The sequence below is a fragment of the Anser cygnoides genome, chromosome 3, assembly GCF_040182565.1.
Source record: "Anser cygnoides isolate HZ-2024a breed goose chromosome 3, Taihu_goose_T2T_genome, whole genome shotgun sequence".
Lineage (NCBI taxonomy): Eukaryota > Metazoa > Chordata > Aves > Anseriformes > Anatidae > Anser > Anser cygnoides.
In genome coordinates, this window is record NC_089875.1 from 117269782 (window position 1) to 117284044 (window position 14263).

General features: G+C 44.3%; 1 protein-coding gene across 3 annotated transcripts in view; it reads right to left on the reverse strand.

The window, feature by feature from the left end:
• The window catches only part of RUNX2 (RUNX family transcription factor 2), a 155209-nt gene that overhangs the window by 32913 nt on the left and 108033 nt on the right, over positions 1-14263 (reverse strand). For 2 of the 3 annotated variants that reach the window (XM_066995056.1, XM_066995057.1), the window contains exon 5: positions 6637-6810. The exons of the other annotated variant lie outside the window; for it this stretch is intronic. In XM_066995056.1, coding sequence (XP_066851157.1) covers positions 6637-6810 — 174 coding nt within the window. The remainder of the gene's footprint in view (positions 1-6636; positions 6811-14263) is intronic. 3 annotated transcript variants of the gene reach the window in all.

The following is a 14263-nucleotide window of genomic DNA, read 5'->3' on the forward strand; positions in this document are numbered from 1 at the left end:
TTGGTGAAAGGGTGTTCCCTGCAGTGCTGCTGCAGCAGAGGATTCACCCACAGGCCTAACCTCACTTCTGGCTTCCTACACCACGAAACCAAGCCTGGGAGGAAGGAGGCTGCCACGCATGTCGCTTGGAGGTGCCTGCTTCCAGAACTGCCACTTACGAGGTAAACCCAAGGGGATACCAGAAGCAAACACAACGAGATCCTCGGCAGGGTCACCTCATTGCTCCGGCACTCAAGGGGTGGCGCGGCCAGTTGGCACACACCAGTGAGGAAGAAAGTACGGGCAGATTTGTGAGAGGTTTTCCTTGGCCTCCTACGTACGGGACAAATCTTCCCGATGGAACCGACTGGAGGGCTTGTGCGTGTTTGCCAGGCTATCAGGCAGCTCCTGGGCCTGCGGGACAGAGGCTTTGGGCTGTCGCGTGAAGCACCACGTGCTCTGGCAGGCAAAGCACCTCTTTCCAATCGCTAAAAGCCCAGAACATCTGAGAAATCCCAGAGCTCCGTGGCAGAGAAAATATGAATTCCTGCTGAAAGGAATCCCTAGAAAATAAGGGAAAATGCGAACACAAAAGTACGCTGAACGGCTCGGGAGAAAGCCCACCCACCTTCCAGACCTGGAAGCCCTGGCAGAGCGTTAAACAGCAGCAAAGGGGGCGGCAGGCCGCTCTGAATTTGACTTTGCACTTGAAAATTTTGGAGTGATTGCTAAGAGCAGTCCTCCTTCTGTAAACATTTTTGTTACGCCTGTGTGGGTGTGAAGGAAAGTGCAGCTTTCATAATACTCGTTCGCAATGGAGCATTATGCGTACGCGAAGAAACCCTGGGTGCAGATCGGCTGAAACAAGTCAGCGGGGCGAGGTCTGAGCTAATAGACAAGCAGCTCCTTCCTGATTGCGGTGCCAGGTAGACCTCGATGAAGCAGGAAATCATGAGCAGCGCAGATCATTTTGTCTCTAGGTTTTACTGCCACATGGACAGTCAGTGGAAGATTTGCTCAGTTCTTGATCCTTGTTGTCTGCGATCGACTGCATAAGCTTAGAGGACGAGAAGAGTTTTGAAAAATCAGCCTGAAATTGGGTGGATTATATAAACCTAAAACTAGAGACTGAACAACCCCCCGTGACCCAGTTCTCCCACCGAGGACATCGGCTCCCCAGCAATGCAACTTTGCTTCCTTCCATGGAAAAGTGTCAAAAGAGAGAAGAAAAAGCCTATAAATAGCCCTGAGGAAGTAGTTTTTCTCTTGCTTTGGCAGTAATTATGAAGCACACAGATTTACTATAGAAAAAGATCAATTTTCCATTTCCCAAGCTGAGCTGCAGTACTCAGAGCACGCTCATAGGCTCACAGCTCCTCAGCATACAGTCTATAAAACCCAAATGTCACATGTGTGCACGCACTTTGCAAAAACACTTATTTAAATCCAGTCATCAGCTCTAGCACTGGTGGCTGCCGACTGTATTAGTGCTACTGCCGATACTAAAAAACAAGCTGTCTGGAGCTATCTTTGGTAAACACTTAGAGCAAATATCTTTGGTTATGATCTTAACGAAGCCAAGATGACTTTCTGCATGAGTAAACACGCTATTGTTGTAAGCCCAACCCCAGCAAAACAACAACAAAAAATGCAACCTCCTCCTCTGCTCTGACTATTTCTTAGGCAAGTTTAAAAGCCCAGGGCTTGATCTGGATTGCCCAGTTCAATCAATGAAGTCAAATCCAGCGGCGTTACACCCCAATGGACACTGGTGTAATTGAGACCAGATTTTGGCCTCAAGAACCTCTAAAACCATTTCTCCTCCCTCACCCCAAGAGTCACATTTCTAAAGGGGAAAAAAAAAATAAACTGAACAAGTATTGTCAGTAGGACAACTGAATTGTAAAGGGAAGGGGAAAAAAAAAAGTTAAAAGAATACTTTAAAATACTTTAATAGGAGCGACACAAACGTTACCAAATGGAGGTTCGCAATGGCAACCGGCCAGTCGCCCCAAGGATGCAATCAATTTGCATAAAACAGAGCAGACTGCCGCCACCCTGGTGTTAATGGCAGAAGAAATCCCAGCTCCTGCACCTCATACGCTGACTCTCATAGCTTTTATTCTACGTTACAGTGGACTGAATGCACAATTCACCCGGTAAACCTATTACTTGAGTGTTTCTGAAGGCTCTTTTCCAAGCAAGCACGGACTTTGCCTGGCGCACAGCAGGTTGGCGTGCACCAGCTACAGACTGATGTGTGCTTCGGCGTGCTGCTGGTCCCAGGTAAGACACATGCAACCCATGGGAGGGCACTCACATAGCGCCAGTCTAGTAACAGCCACCCTGTTTCAGTTTCAAACCTGTCCTGCAGCCGATGGTGTCAGATAACAGACACTGGCAGTATGAATCAGCCTGAAAAAGACCACGTGAAGATCTCTTGAAACTATCGATGATGGCTTTAAGTTACCCGTGAGTCTTCTACCAGGGTAAATCATCCCCAGTAAACAAAGAATTCTCAGAAGCTGCGTAGTGTCTGCTTCGCTACGGGACTTTCCCCCCCATTCTGGGCTTTGAAGCACTTGCTTGATGGCTTCATATTCACACGCCACGATGATGCTGTGATGTGAGGAGCTTTCTGCCACCTCCCTGAGTTTGCAAAAGGGCAACATCCAGGCCATTGCCCTGCAAGCCCTGAAGAGGAGAATTAAGGGCTGGTACCATTTGGTACCATCCTCATCCTCCATCCGGGGAGCTGAAGGCACTGTCTGCCCACAGTCTTCCCATCAGACTCAGTTACAATTGCCCTGGAACCTGTCCCCACCTGACAGCTCAGAATTCTTCAAATCTACTTTCTACAGCCCTTAAAAACAGATAAATGATCGGAACTGGAAGTGCAACATCACTGGAGTGCGTGGGAGAGGGGGAAATAGAAAAAGTAAAAAGAAATCACAGGACCTGCTTTCTGAGTGCTGCTCTTTCAGTGCTGAAAGTCACAGATTGCCTATAGATCAGACGGTGCCACAGTGGTGATGGAGCATGAAACCTCACTTAACTCCCACTTCGCAGCCCCTGCAGCCCTGCGCTGGGATCCCAGCCCTGGCGCTGGCCACATTCCTGCCATCCGCCGCGACAGAAGCTAAACCTCACCGGCTGCATTTTAGAAAAACAACAGTTTTCCTCATTTCATACTGAACCACTGATGCAACAAGCCAGTGTCTGAATGGGACTGTAACCTGACCCGCCAGCAAGTTGTTCAAGTGCCATTAGGGAAAGGGAAAAAAATAAAAAGGCAAATATACCAATATCCAAATGTGAACAGACAGGATTCCTGATTTACGGGCAGCAAGCAGGGTTCAAATTGAATCTGCGTTGCCTCAGCAAAGGCATCTGCTTATTGGACGATTTGTTTTTTAATGACCCTTCAATGTTGCTTTTGCAGAATCCTAGTTAAAATGCCATGTTGAATAAGGGCAACTCTGTGCCTCGTACTGCCGCAGCCTGGTCCTGTGGTAGGTTCAGGACTGTGCTGTGATTTGTGAAACCTGTACTCTGATACTCTAGGAAAATAAACACAACCCAGACAGAGAAAAGAAATATAAGAGTGAACCCCAAAGTGCTGAGTTCTTTCATACTCAGGTGTGGGCCCGCCAGGCTTTAAATATTATTTCTGTTTAATCATGCAATAGCTATGCAAGACCTCAAGTGGAACGAAACAAAACCAGTTTATGTGCTTACTAGTAATAATATGGATTCTGTCATAGGAATGCAGTATTTACTGTTAAAGTTATTAAGAATTAATTATTTCCCCTAAATTACTAGGTAAAAAGATTAAGAAACAAAGGTATTTCTAAAGGAATGTTTGATTAATTCCAATGAAGGTAATAAAAATTCCTTGTATTTCGGACAAGTGTCTGCACTCCTTTTAACACATACCCAAACCACACCAGCCCAGTGACCACGCTAAGGAGCCGGTGGGTACTTCCCGCTGAAGAGCACACCACAACAAGGAAACCGGTGGGGATGGACAGCACAAACAGCTCATGCCCTGTTACCACACCAAGCAGGCGTATGTTTAGCAATTTCCCATGGTCAGCTAGCACCTGATCAAAGAGGTGCCTGGTCTGAGGCATCCACTTTGTCTCTCATTGGCACAACTTGTGTGGCAATGAGCATCCATTCATCCCAGAAGAACTCACGGGGACTGTCCACAGAAGCATCCCAGCACTTTGGTGGAACATCAAAGCACAAAGAGCTTTACAGATTACAATCAACAACCTGAAGAGCACAAAAAAGCCTTGTGAGGAAGCCAGTGCAATTCACAGAGTGCACACTGATGCAACATGCTCACACTAATCACCTTATTAAATGGGAGGGCTACCAGACAGCTAACAAGTAGCCTTTGAGGGCTGGCTATTTGGCTTTTCTAAGTTGAGGAGGAGACAAGAGTGGGAAATGACATGGCAAATACTGTACTGGACCATGGTAGAGACCCTTATTCACTAAAAACATTAATATGCAGTGGAGTCCTCATTGCTTTGGGGGAAATGAGAGCACTTTGGGGTTCTAAAGTATCCCATGATTGTGAGTTTATCTGGCAAGAAAAGAATATAATCCATAATAGATGGGAAAGTCAGCCTGCCTTTCTTGGTTCAGCTCGCTTCCCCCTCTCTCCTACCAGCACCACTTCCCTGTCTGGATGAAGCCTCAGCTGGAACAGAGCTCCTGGCTTTGAACTGCTGAGTCTTCAAACTGCAGAGCAGATAGGGAACACCACACAGCTTTGTCTGCAGCCAGGCTTATTTAAGCCTCATCTGAAGCTTTCACCTCTCGGATCTGTGAATGCTGCTGCTGATTCATAACGAGGTAGAGAAGTACTCTATTAATCAAACCCAGCAGAACATTTTCTACAGGAGGCATTTATGTGAATGAGAACAGCATATGAGGTTACACTTAGTAAGGAAGAAAATTACAAGGGGATCTCAGTTCTTGTGCTTCAGGGCATAAGCTGATCACCAGATGGGGTCAGGAAGAATTTCCCCCTCCTTCATTCTCAGATATACTGTTGCACAATAGGTAAACTATGGGGGCACAAGGAAGGAAGAGAGAAACTGATTATAGCCCCAGATTTTCCCTCTGTTTTTTTGGGATCTGTCATGTCCCCACATACTGTCAGACAGAAGACAGTAGGTTAGAAAAAATTGGGCTTCAGTCTGGCAGTTCTTACCCAGTAAATGATATGCACAAGAGTCCTGACTTCACACGTCCAACTAAGAAAATGCTAAACCTGGCCAAAAAAACTGCTCTGGGAAGCTGGGTGGGCAGCAGGTACTGTGCAATGAGTGCTATCGACATACTTAATATATTGTAAACATGTCATACGTAGTTAAAGGTAGACTTCTAGATCTGGGAGTACTTTGTCACAGCTCATGGGAACAATTTTTTTGTTTCAATTCTATGAGTGCTTTGGGTTCAAATTAACCCACTTCTCTTCCTTACTGCGAATTAATAAACCAGTTGAACTTAAAAAAGAAGAAAAAGAAAGAAGAAGAAAGCCACAACACTTTGTTAAAACCACTAAGTTTCAGCTGGTATCATGTCAAAACCACTTGAAACATGAAACCAGAAATCTTCCTAGGTTGACTCAAAGACTATGTCTACACTAGGAGTGCTTTACCAGTAAAGGAATATTGGTGTATTACATTGGCAAAGGACTCCGGGTGTAGACGCAAGCATAGCAGCAAAACTGAGTTTTAAACCAGTCTAGTACATTGAGTCGAGAGTTTTGTTGACAAACTTGCACGTAAGTTAAGTTCTCCAACGGTTCTAGTAAATGAATTGGTCAAGCACAACACCTCTTCACATCCCAGACAGATGTGAATACATCAGCAGAAGTTGTGAGTGTAGAAATGTCCAAAATTAGATAGAGGTTGCTTTGAAACTCTTGAAAAATACAGCCAGCTCTGCATTTAGAAAAAAAATTGTGACAAAATCAGTTTATTTTGTAGGCTATACAGTTTTGTTGCAAACTTCTGGCATAGCTGCAGTTAAACATCTTTTTTCAGGCTTATAATCTGTGACACGTGGTATTTTATGATTTCTCTCAGCACATTGAAATCTGTCTCTCAGCATGCAATCATAAATGTTGCATACAACCCTCATAAGCAACCTTTGGAGATTTCTCTCTAACCCAGTTCGTTTATTGTAACATTGGTCAGCACTGGTGCTAGAAGGAAACTGCCACATGAGAAGAGTGTGTTATTGTTCTGACAAAAAGACCATTGAGTTCTGGCTGCTTCACTCAACACCAGTGCAAAATAAAAAGGCTGAATAAAAATGTTCATTCTAATAATGCACTAATATGTACTATTGCACATACAGAGGTAAAGGCAGAGCAACATGACAGTTAGAATTTCACCAGATTCCTACTCGATTTACCCAGATCAACTATTTTTGGACCTATGGCAAAAAAATATTAAAAAAAAAAAAAAGACATTTTCAAATGCTATAGAAGAAAACTATTCCCACCTAGCTTTGCCTGGAACACATCTCTCACTATGTAACAGCCTCTTTTTCTACAGTTGAGACACAAATATCCATCCATAAGCAATTGCTACCATTGCCTGTGCAAGTCAAACCTATGGTTCTGTCTCTTACCTGTAATCTGACTCTGTCCTTGTGGATTAAAAGGACTTGGTGCAGAGTTCAGAGAGGGCCGTGGGCTCTGGGTCGGGACCCCTACTCTCATACTGGGATGAGGAATGCGCCCTAAATCACTGAGGCGTTCAGAGAACAAACTAGGTTTAGAGTCATCAAGCTTCTGTCTGTGCCCTGGAAACAGTAAATCATAAAATAAAAGCGTTAATAACAAGATTTAGTAATTTAACATACCAAATAAAAAAATAAAAAAGGCCTCTAAGGACCTGTTATTAGATTAATGGACTTTGTAGGTATCACAGCTACCCCACATCACAGCTACCCCCAATAACACAGCAACATCGGTGGGGGGTTGTGTTTTGGACATGGTTGTGCTGGTGAAAGCCTTAACTAGCACAACTGTGCCCATACAGATATGTAACATGTTGTAATTTGGATCAAAATAAGCACTTATGGACACCCACACAAGGTCTTTTTTTTTTTTTAACTATACTGATAGTTAAAGGGGCAAAACTTTTTTTTCCAAGAGCAAGCCTCATATATAAGTAGAAGTTAACAAGTGGGACAATTATTCCATGCCTGGTTTATATGTTGTTGTGGATTTTTGCTAAGAAGACGCATGTTTTTCATCTCCCCAACCTTTTTTTATTTAACTCTGTCATGGCTAGTTATAAGTGTCCATTCCTCCATAACTCGGGAGCTTTTCCAAAAAGTAAATAGTCATTTAGGAAGGGCAGTATCACAAGGAACACTATCAAAGCTTCTGGCAAGGACTGGGTCCTACGCTGCCCTTGCATGGTCAGCCTTCCTCCATGCTCCTACTTCTCTCCAAAAGGATGTTCGCTGCCTCTGTGTCATAGGGCTGCACTGGGAAAAGTCTTTTACGGGTGCTCAGTTGTCAAAATGTAAAGGGGAAAAATTACAAGAGCAACAGGATGCACCAGCTGGCAGGTTGGTACTCTTCCTATTGTCATTTAGATGTTTCAGGAGTAAAGGTTTTACTTCTCTAGTTCTTGCATTTTTTTTCTCCTACGTTTAATTACTTTTCAAAGTAGTTATAGGTGCTTGTCGCGCAATGGCGGCTTTGGATGTGAGGCACGGAAGGCGTTATTTCTATTGTTCAACATATGGAGAAACAGGCACACAGAGAGATTAAGGTCAGGACTAATTTCACTTAACTTTAGCCATTCATAAATCAGGCATCTAGTCTAAACTCTTCTAATGTAGACTTCCTCTAGAGTTAATGGAAAGAAATAGCTACTTCCAGAGGGCAATTCATCTCATTTGTCTCTGACACCAGTCTTAAAACGGGATGATTCACCTACTGAATTTGCTGTCTCTTCCTTCTCTGATCAGAGAGGGAGCCCACATGACTAGTTTAATTAGACACCCTCACCATTAGTCAACATTAAATGGAATTAATCTTACCCTAAGTTAACAACTAAGGTCACACAAAAAGCCTCTGGCAGAGCTGAAATGGGAGCCCAGACCCTCTGATTGCAACCCAGAAACACAGCTGCCTCCATCCTTGTAAAGAGAGCTGGGGTATCAGCACAGGCAATAACTGGGTAGGATATTTTTATGCTTATAACATTAAGAAGGGTCCCTGCTATGGTTTGGGGTTGAAACCTTCCAGATGATCTCCAGTGGTTTGTGATAAACTGCATTATCCCTCAGCAGTGTGAATGCAGCCCTCTGCTTGGAGCCTACGAGAGTTCAGCTTTGCAGACACGGTCAGATTGCCCCATCAGTCTTAGGGCCAAAAAGCCAATTCTGGCACTGCTTAGTTTAACAGTATAAATGAGGCCACTGAGCCCTGGGATCTAACTATCAGCCCATCACTCTTTATAAAATGCCATTTAATGGTGTCTGTCACTACAGCACTGAAGTACGTGAGTTCACATCATCTAACTGGGACCACGGTGCCCAAATATGACTGAAGGCAAAGTGACTTCTGTAATAGTTAACTTTGAACTAGACATAGAGAAATCAGGATTCTAGATTGTGGAGCCTCCCTCCTTGGAGATACTCAAAAGCTGCCTGGACATGGCCCTGGGCAACCTGCTCTGGGTGTCCCTACTTGAGCAGGGGGGTTGGACCAGATGGACCCAGAGGTCCCTCCCAACATCAACTCTTCTGGGATTCTGGGAAAACTGAAGGATTCAGGTCGGGAGATGAGAAGAAACTGAATGGAATTTAATTTTGGAGAAACTTCTCTAGTAATTTTTAAAAATTAATTAGTTGACCCATTATTCTGTGCTTTGAAGTATGATTTTTCTCCCCCATGATGACTCAATATAAAAACATGGGGTAGGTGGGAGCTTTCTCATTAAAGAGAAGGAGCTGCTGTATGTTAGAGACCTACAGAACTACCAGCTAACACAGGTGACTCCTTTCTTTAAGAGGTATCAATCACTTCAAATGGGGAACGATTTCTGGTGGGCTTGTAACAACTCCATAATGGCAGCTTAATTAATAGGATAACATCTAGCCTGGTAGTCTTTAGCATTATCTCTTCAATCTATGTAAATTACAAGTTGTACAAGCTGGGTGCTGCTAAATCTAAAGAAATAACTTTCACACACACAGTCAGTACTCTCTTGGGATTTTTCCTTCTGCACCTTCTTTTTTTTTCCACGTTTTTTCTGTTTTTGCCTTTCCCTTTGCCAGTTGCATTTTCTAGTCTTTTGTTTTGTTTTGTTTTGTTTTGTTTTCCATAGAATCCCTTTCCCCTCCCCTTTTCTCTTTTATTCATTCCTAGTTGCATTTCAGCAAGTTCAAGAGGGCTCAAAATAAGGAAAACACTATTAGCCTATCTCTGACCTTACACATCAGGGCTGCCTTTACGTGGGAATGAATCTATCCCCAAAGTTAATTTGATTTTGAATTTTGATAGAAAAATCCTGCCCCGTGTTTTTCCAGCGTCCTTTTTGCTAAAGAATCATAAAATGCTTTCCTAAAAAAACAGTGCACAAACTATTTTGACTGTCTTCTGCTCACTTACTGGGCAATCACTATATCGGGAACCACTCCTGCACCAACCTGTGCCCGATAACAACCAGCTTTGCTTCCATCATGCTCTGTTTGCCAATAGCTTTTCTAGAACAGATCTTGTGTTTAACTACTCGTATTATTATAATGAATTGGGTCTATCACAGAAAGACAAAATTCAACAGGATAGCAGTGCACTTCAATGTAGGCAGGGGGGAGGAGAATAAGAAAGATTCCCACATCTGTTTGAACTGGAATAATTGAGAGATGTGTGGATTCGAGTGTTGTCATCACCACCATCCCCTCCCCCCAAAAAACGTAGGGAAAAGAGAGATCTATGCACATCTGGAAGACCCCAGGCATCAATGGAACTGCAAGTCCCCAGAAACCAGCAAGGGGCCAAAGACAGACTTGCCTTCCCCTTCTGGTCACTTAAAATTTAGGGCTGTAACACAGAGTCATGTTGTTACAAAGAGACCCACAAGGAGCCACATTCCCCCAAGTAAAACGTCCCCGTATGATGAGATTACATTACAGCTTTGCATGCTATGGGTTACTGTGCTTTCATAAAAGCTAAGATGTGCCCACATTGAAAGTAAGTAGGAAACTCAACAAAAAACTTCATATTCAGGAGGTGCTTGCAAAGAAGCGTAGGAAACTTAAATAGTTCTCTTGCCCTGATTTCTGTGAACAAAAAAAATCTTATTAAGCACAGAGCAGCCATGAGGCATGGGCTGAAACACTGGTAAAAAGGCCTTCTAAGTAGCACATAAGCAGCAGCAATGAAATATGCGATACATGTTTAAAACTCATTCCACAAGCTGCTTTTCATCTCTCATTGATATATGTGTCCGTTGACAGAGAAATTCCTGATCCCAGGGGAGTGCGCTAAGAAAAGCTGTATTCCTTGGTCTCAGTCATGAGGCACAATTTTATTTCAGGAAAAAAGATTAGGGTAGTAAGTGTGGATAGCTCAGTGAGAATCTGTGATCTGCTGCAGCAGTGATTACATTAAAAAGCAGTATGAGGCTACAGAGAGGATAGGATAAAATAATGTTGCAGCTATCCCAATGCCAGGACTCGGCGCCTAGGATGGTCCTGCCAGCAACACTGCATTTAGTGTCGGTTACTCCGTTACAAAGAAGATTTTGTGGGATGGCTTGGGCTTACTGAGAGGGGACGAAATAATTAGGGACACAGGCAGCCTTTGATAGGAAATGCAATCAAAAAGCCTGAGACTGTCACGTGAGGTGACACAGGATAAGGATGAGACCCAACAGCCACTGGAATAGAGCAGGTCAGGAAAGTGGAAAAGAAATGAAAATAGCTTGGAGTTAATAGACAAAAGCTATACGAACTGTTCTGGCTTGTCTGCTGTCGTAGCACAAAACGTGTGCCAAGCAATACCCCAATCTCTCACCACCACTCAGCCCTTTCAAACCAAACACCAACATGAATATCAGTTTCTGGAGACAGAAAGCTTTGCCATTAATCTTCCTGGTGCCAATTTTGGCCGTTCTGCAGGAACTGACCCAAAAAATAGCACCGAGGGAGTGCAACGAAGTCGGTGCAAGCCGCAGCCAGCCAGCCGGAGCCTGCACCCACCGCCTCGGCCCGCCAGGCCCTGACAGCCTCAGCGCGTGCCAAAATAGCACCTGGGAGCTGCTCTGTTCGGTTACCACACTCCAGCCATGGCAGGAGATGTAAGAAGGCTTCATCTCCAGATTAATCATTCCAGTTTAAATGAAATGAAGGAATGTCTTCCAGATCAAAGCAACGCAATCTCGAGTCGGCTGGATGTGGTAACTGGAAGGGGACGCGAGCTCGTCCCTCAGCCCCGAGCTTCCACCGCACCGCAGGAGAAGTCAAGATGTAAATCGGGCCGTGGAAGAGGCTGACTTGCAGAATGTAAATGTGGTGTTGATGCTTGAAGATCTTTCCCTCCTCGGGGAGGAGGGGTGTGCGTTTTTATCTTTCAGCTTGTGGGTGTGGAACTGAAAACTAATCAGATTATGCTACACGTGGCCTAGCCAGATGCTGACATTCAGGGACACCCTTTCTTTGTACCATGTACACCACCCACTGTTTTTTTGTTTTTGTTGATGGTGGTGGTTTTTTTGTTGTTGTTTTTTTGTTTTTTTTTTCTTTCCTTCTGGTACCAAAGTGATCTGGTTACCAGATTGTCAACAGATGTTTTTATCGCTCTCAAGTGGAATAGCTATTTTCGGTCATCACCCATTTCTTTTTCACTTCTGCCGTAGCGAAAACAAAAAGTTGCACGGAAGTCAGGTGTCTCTGTAAGAAATGCTGAGGGATGCAGAAAGGTCATGAAAGCAAAAAGCTGGGCCATCTCCTGCTGGGGACACGTTTGCTGGGATGATGGTCAGACACAAAACACCACCACTGTTGGTGTTTGCTCTATGTTGTGGTGTGCTCGGCACCAGGAGCACACAGGGGAAGTTTGGGGTGTCACTCCATGGAGGTCTACAGCTTGCAAGGGCACATTAAATAAAAACCCTTTAAGTGCTGATGCCATGAACCGAGGCTTCATATGCAGCAGTGGCTCTGGGTTGAGTGTTGAGATTGAAAGAGAAGAAAACTGCAGTGGAAAAGGAACTTACTTTAAGGACAGCACAAATAAGAATCACCCAGATTACGCCCTGTGAATTACAGCCTATACAGACCAAGCTTTCTCTGACTTCAGAAGAAGGATATCTGAGCCCAAGAGCTCAAGTTTTGATCATTCCCACAGTTCACTAAAAGTAAAGCTCTTTAGAAATCTAAAGAATGGGTATATATTTTCCTACTAACTTTATAAATAGAGGCATCTTTGAGACACTCTGACTTTTAATGTTAATACACTAGTGACGAATTTCTGTGTACACAATGTAGCAGACGATTTAACATCACAATAAAAAAAGACAGGTTACATGTCCTCTGAATTTCAGCACAATTTCTCCTTAAATTCTCTTTGGACGTGTTCCTGCATTTCATCCCATTTGATCCTATGGATCTGGTGTAACTGGAAGATACTGACTGTGAATTCAGCTACAGGCTTGTAAAGCTGAAGTCACATTGAAGCCACGGTAAAAGAGTTCAGACCTGAGCCTAAGGCTTCTTAGCAGCTGTTGCGCAGGGACTGAGTAATGCTGCATATTCAGCATGAAGCAAAGACATTCATTGTTCTGTTACAAATTTCAGACAACACATCATTTCTGCAAGATAGCACTCCAAAGCGCTGTCAGTCTATGCTCTGGAGGTAAAAATAAGAGAGCCATCAATCAGCAAAAGCCCAGAAGACTCACATCAGCTCTTCGCAAGCAAAAACGTGTGAAGCAAGTCACAAGAGTCGCTCTCGTGACAAACCCATCCTCCCCAGGCTGGCTTCCCTCTGCCATCCCCCGGCCCACTCCTACCGAACACACATAACCCGAGTTCATGAAAAAGAAAAACAAAATGCGAGAGAGCCAAACAATTTTTTACCCACGAAAGGGAAAAGCTTGGAAGCCTTCCAGTCTCTTGGGTAAAGACACAATTATGAGAAGAAAAATATAATCTACCCAAGAGACATAATTACATAATTAGGCCATAGGCTGTGCATAGGAAAGGTTCTTATAATTCATACAACAAGGATCTACATAGGTGCAGTAACTGCATTTAATTCACTCAATAGAGGGAAAAAAAATATGTTTGTTTTTTGAATAGCTGAGGGCACTGGTTTGCATTAGACTGGAGAGCTTATTCTCCCAGCTGTACACAGAGCCCTATTAGTGTCAACAGGAGTCACACAGGCGCAGGCAGGAAACAAGACCCCATCTCTTTTTGTTCTCAAAAAAAGACCTATTTTCTACCCAAAGCAGGCAAGGCCTGGATGTGAAACTACTGCCGACAAGTGAAAATAAGTAACAAACAAGAACGTATGCTGTGGATGGGCTCAGTTCCTACACAACAGATCTAATGCAGCCCATTGGCAAAATCCCACTGAACTTCTCACCCCTGACCCCTGCTCTCCCAAAGGTCCGTGAGGATTGCTGGTATGGCTCCAAAAGGGCCAGATCCAGCTCCCAGGGGAATCAGTTATGTTAAGGCCTTCCAGGAGCTGTGGCTCAAAGCCAGGGTGAGCAGAGGCAGGGGTAGGTCTGAACCTTAGTTTTTCCCATGTTGAGGTCAAGCCCTGGGAGCATCTCTGGTGTCAATGGTGATCTCCCCATTGACTTATCAGGAGCTAAAGCTCGACTTGCAGGCTGCCCCCCTAGTCTGGAATGAATTAAAAGCTTCCAGCAGGTTAAAGGGAGGAAGGGGCAGGAAGGGTGGGGGGAAATCATCCCTTGGGTACGTAAACTGTGCCCCTGAGTGCCCATGGGAATGAACCTAACTCAACCCTTGAAAAGCCTTTGGGAATATAAAGTGCGATCAATGCTTTTTAAAATTCAGCTGGGGTCTGTGAAAAGCACATATCCGGCTGAAAGACAGACCCAGAGGTCAGGGTTTTTCAGCAAATTGCAACAGCTGCAAAGTAGCCTCTTGCTCCCTAAATTTCTCTAAGCAAGGAGGCGGGAGCAGGGCTCCGAGAGCCCCAGGCTGCTCCCAGGACACACAAGGGACATGTGGCAGGGACTGGGGTGGCCAGGAAACT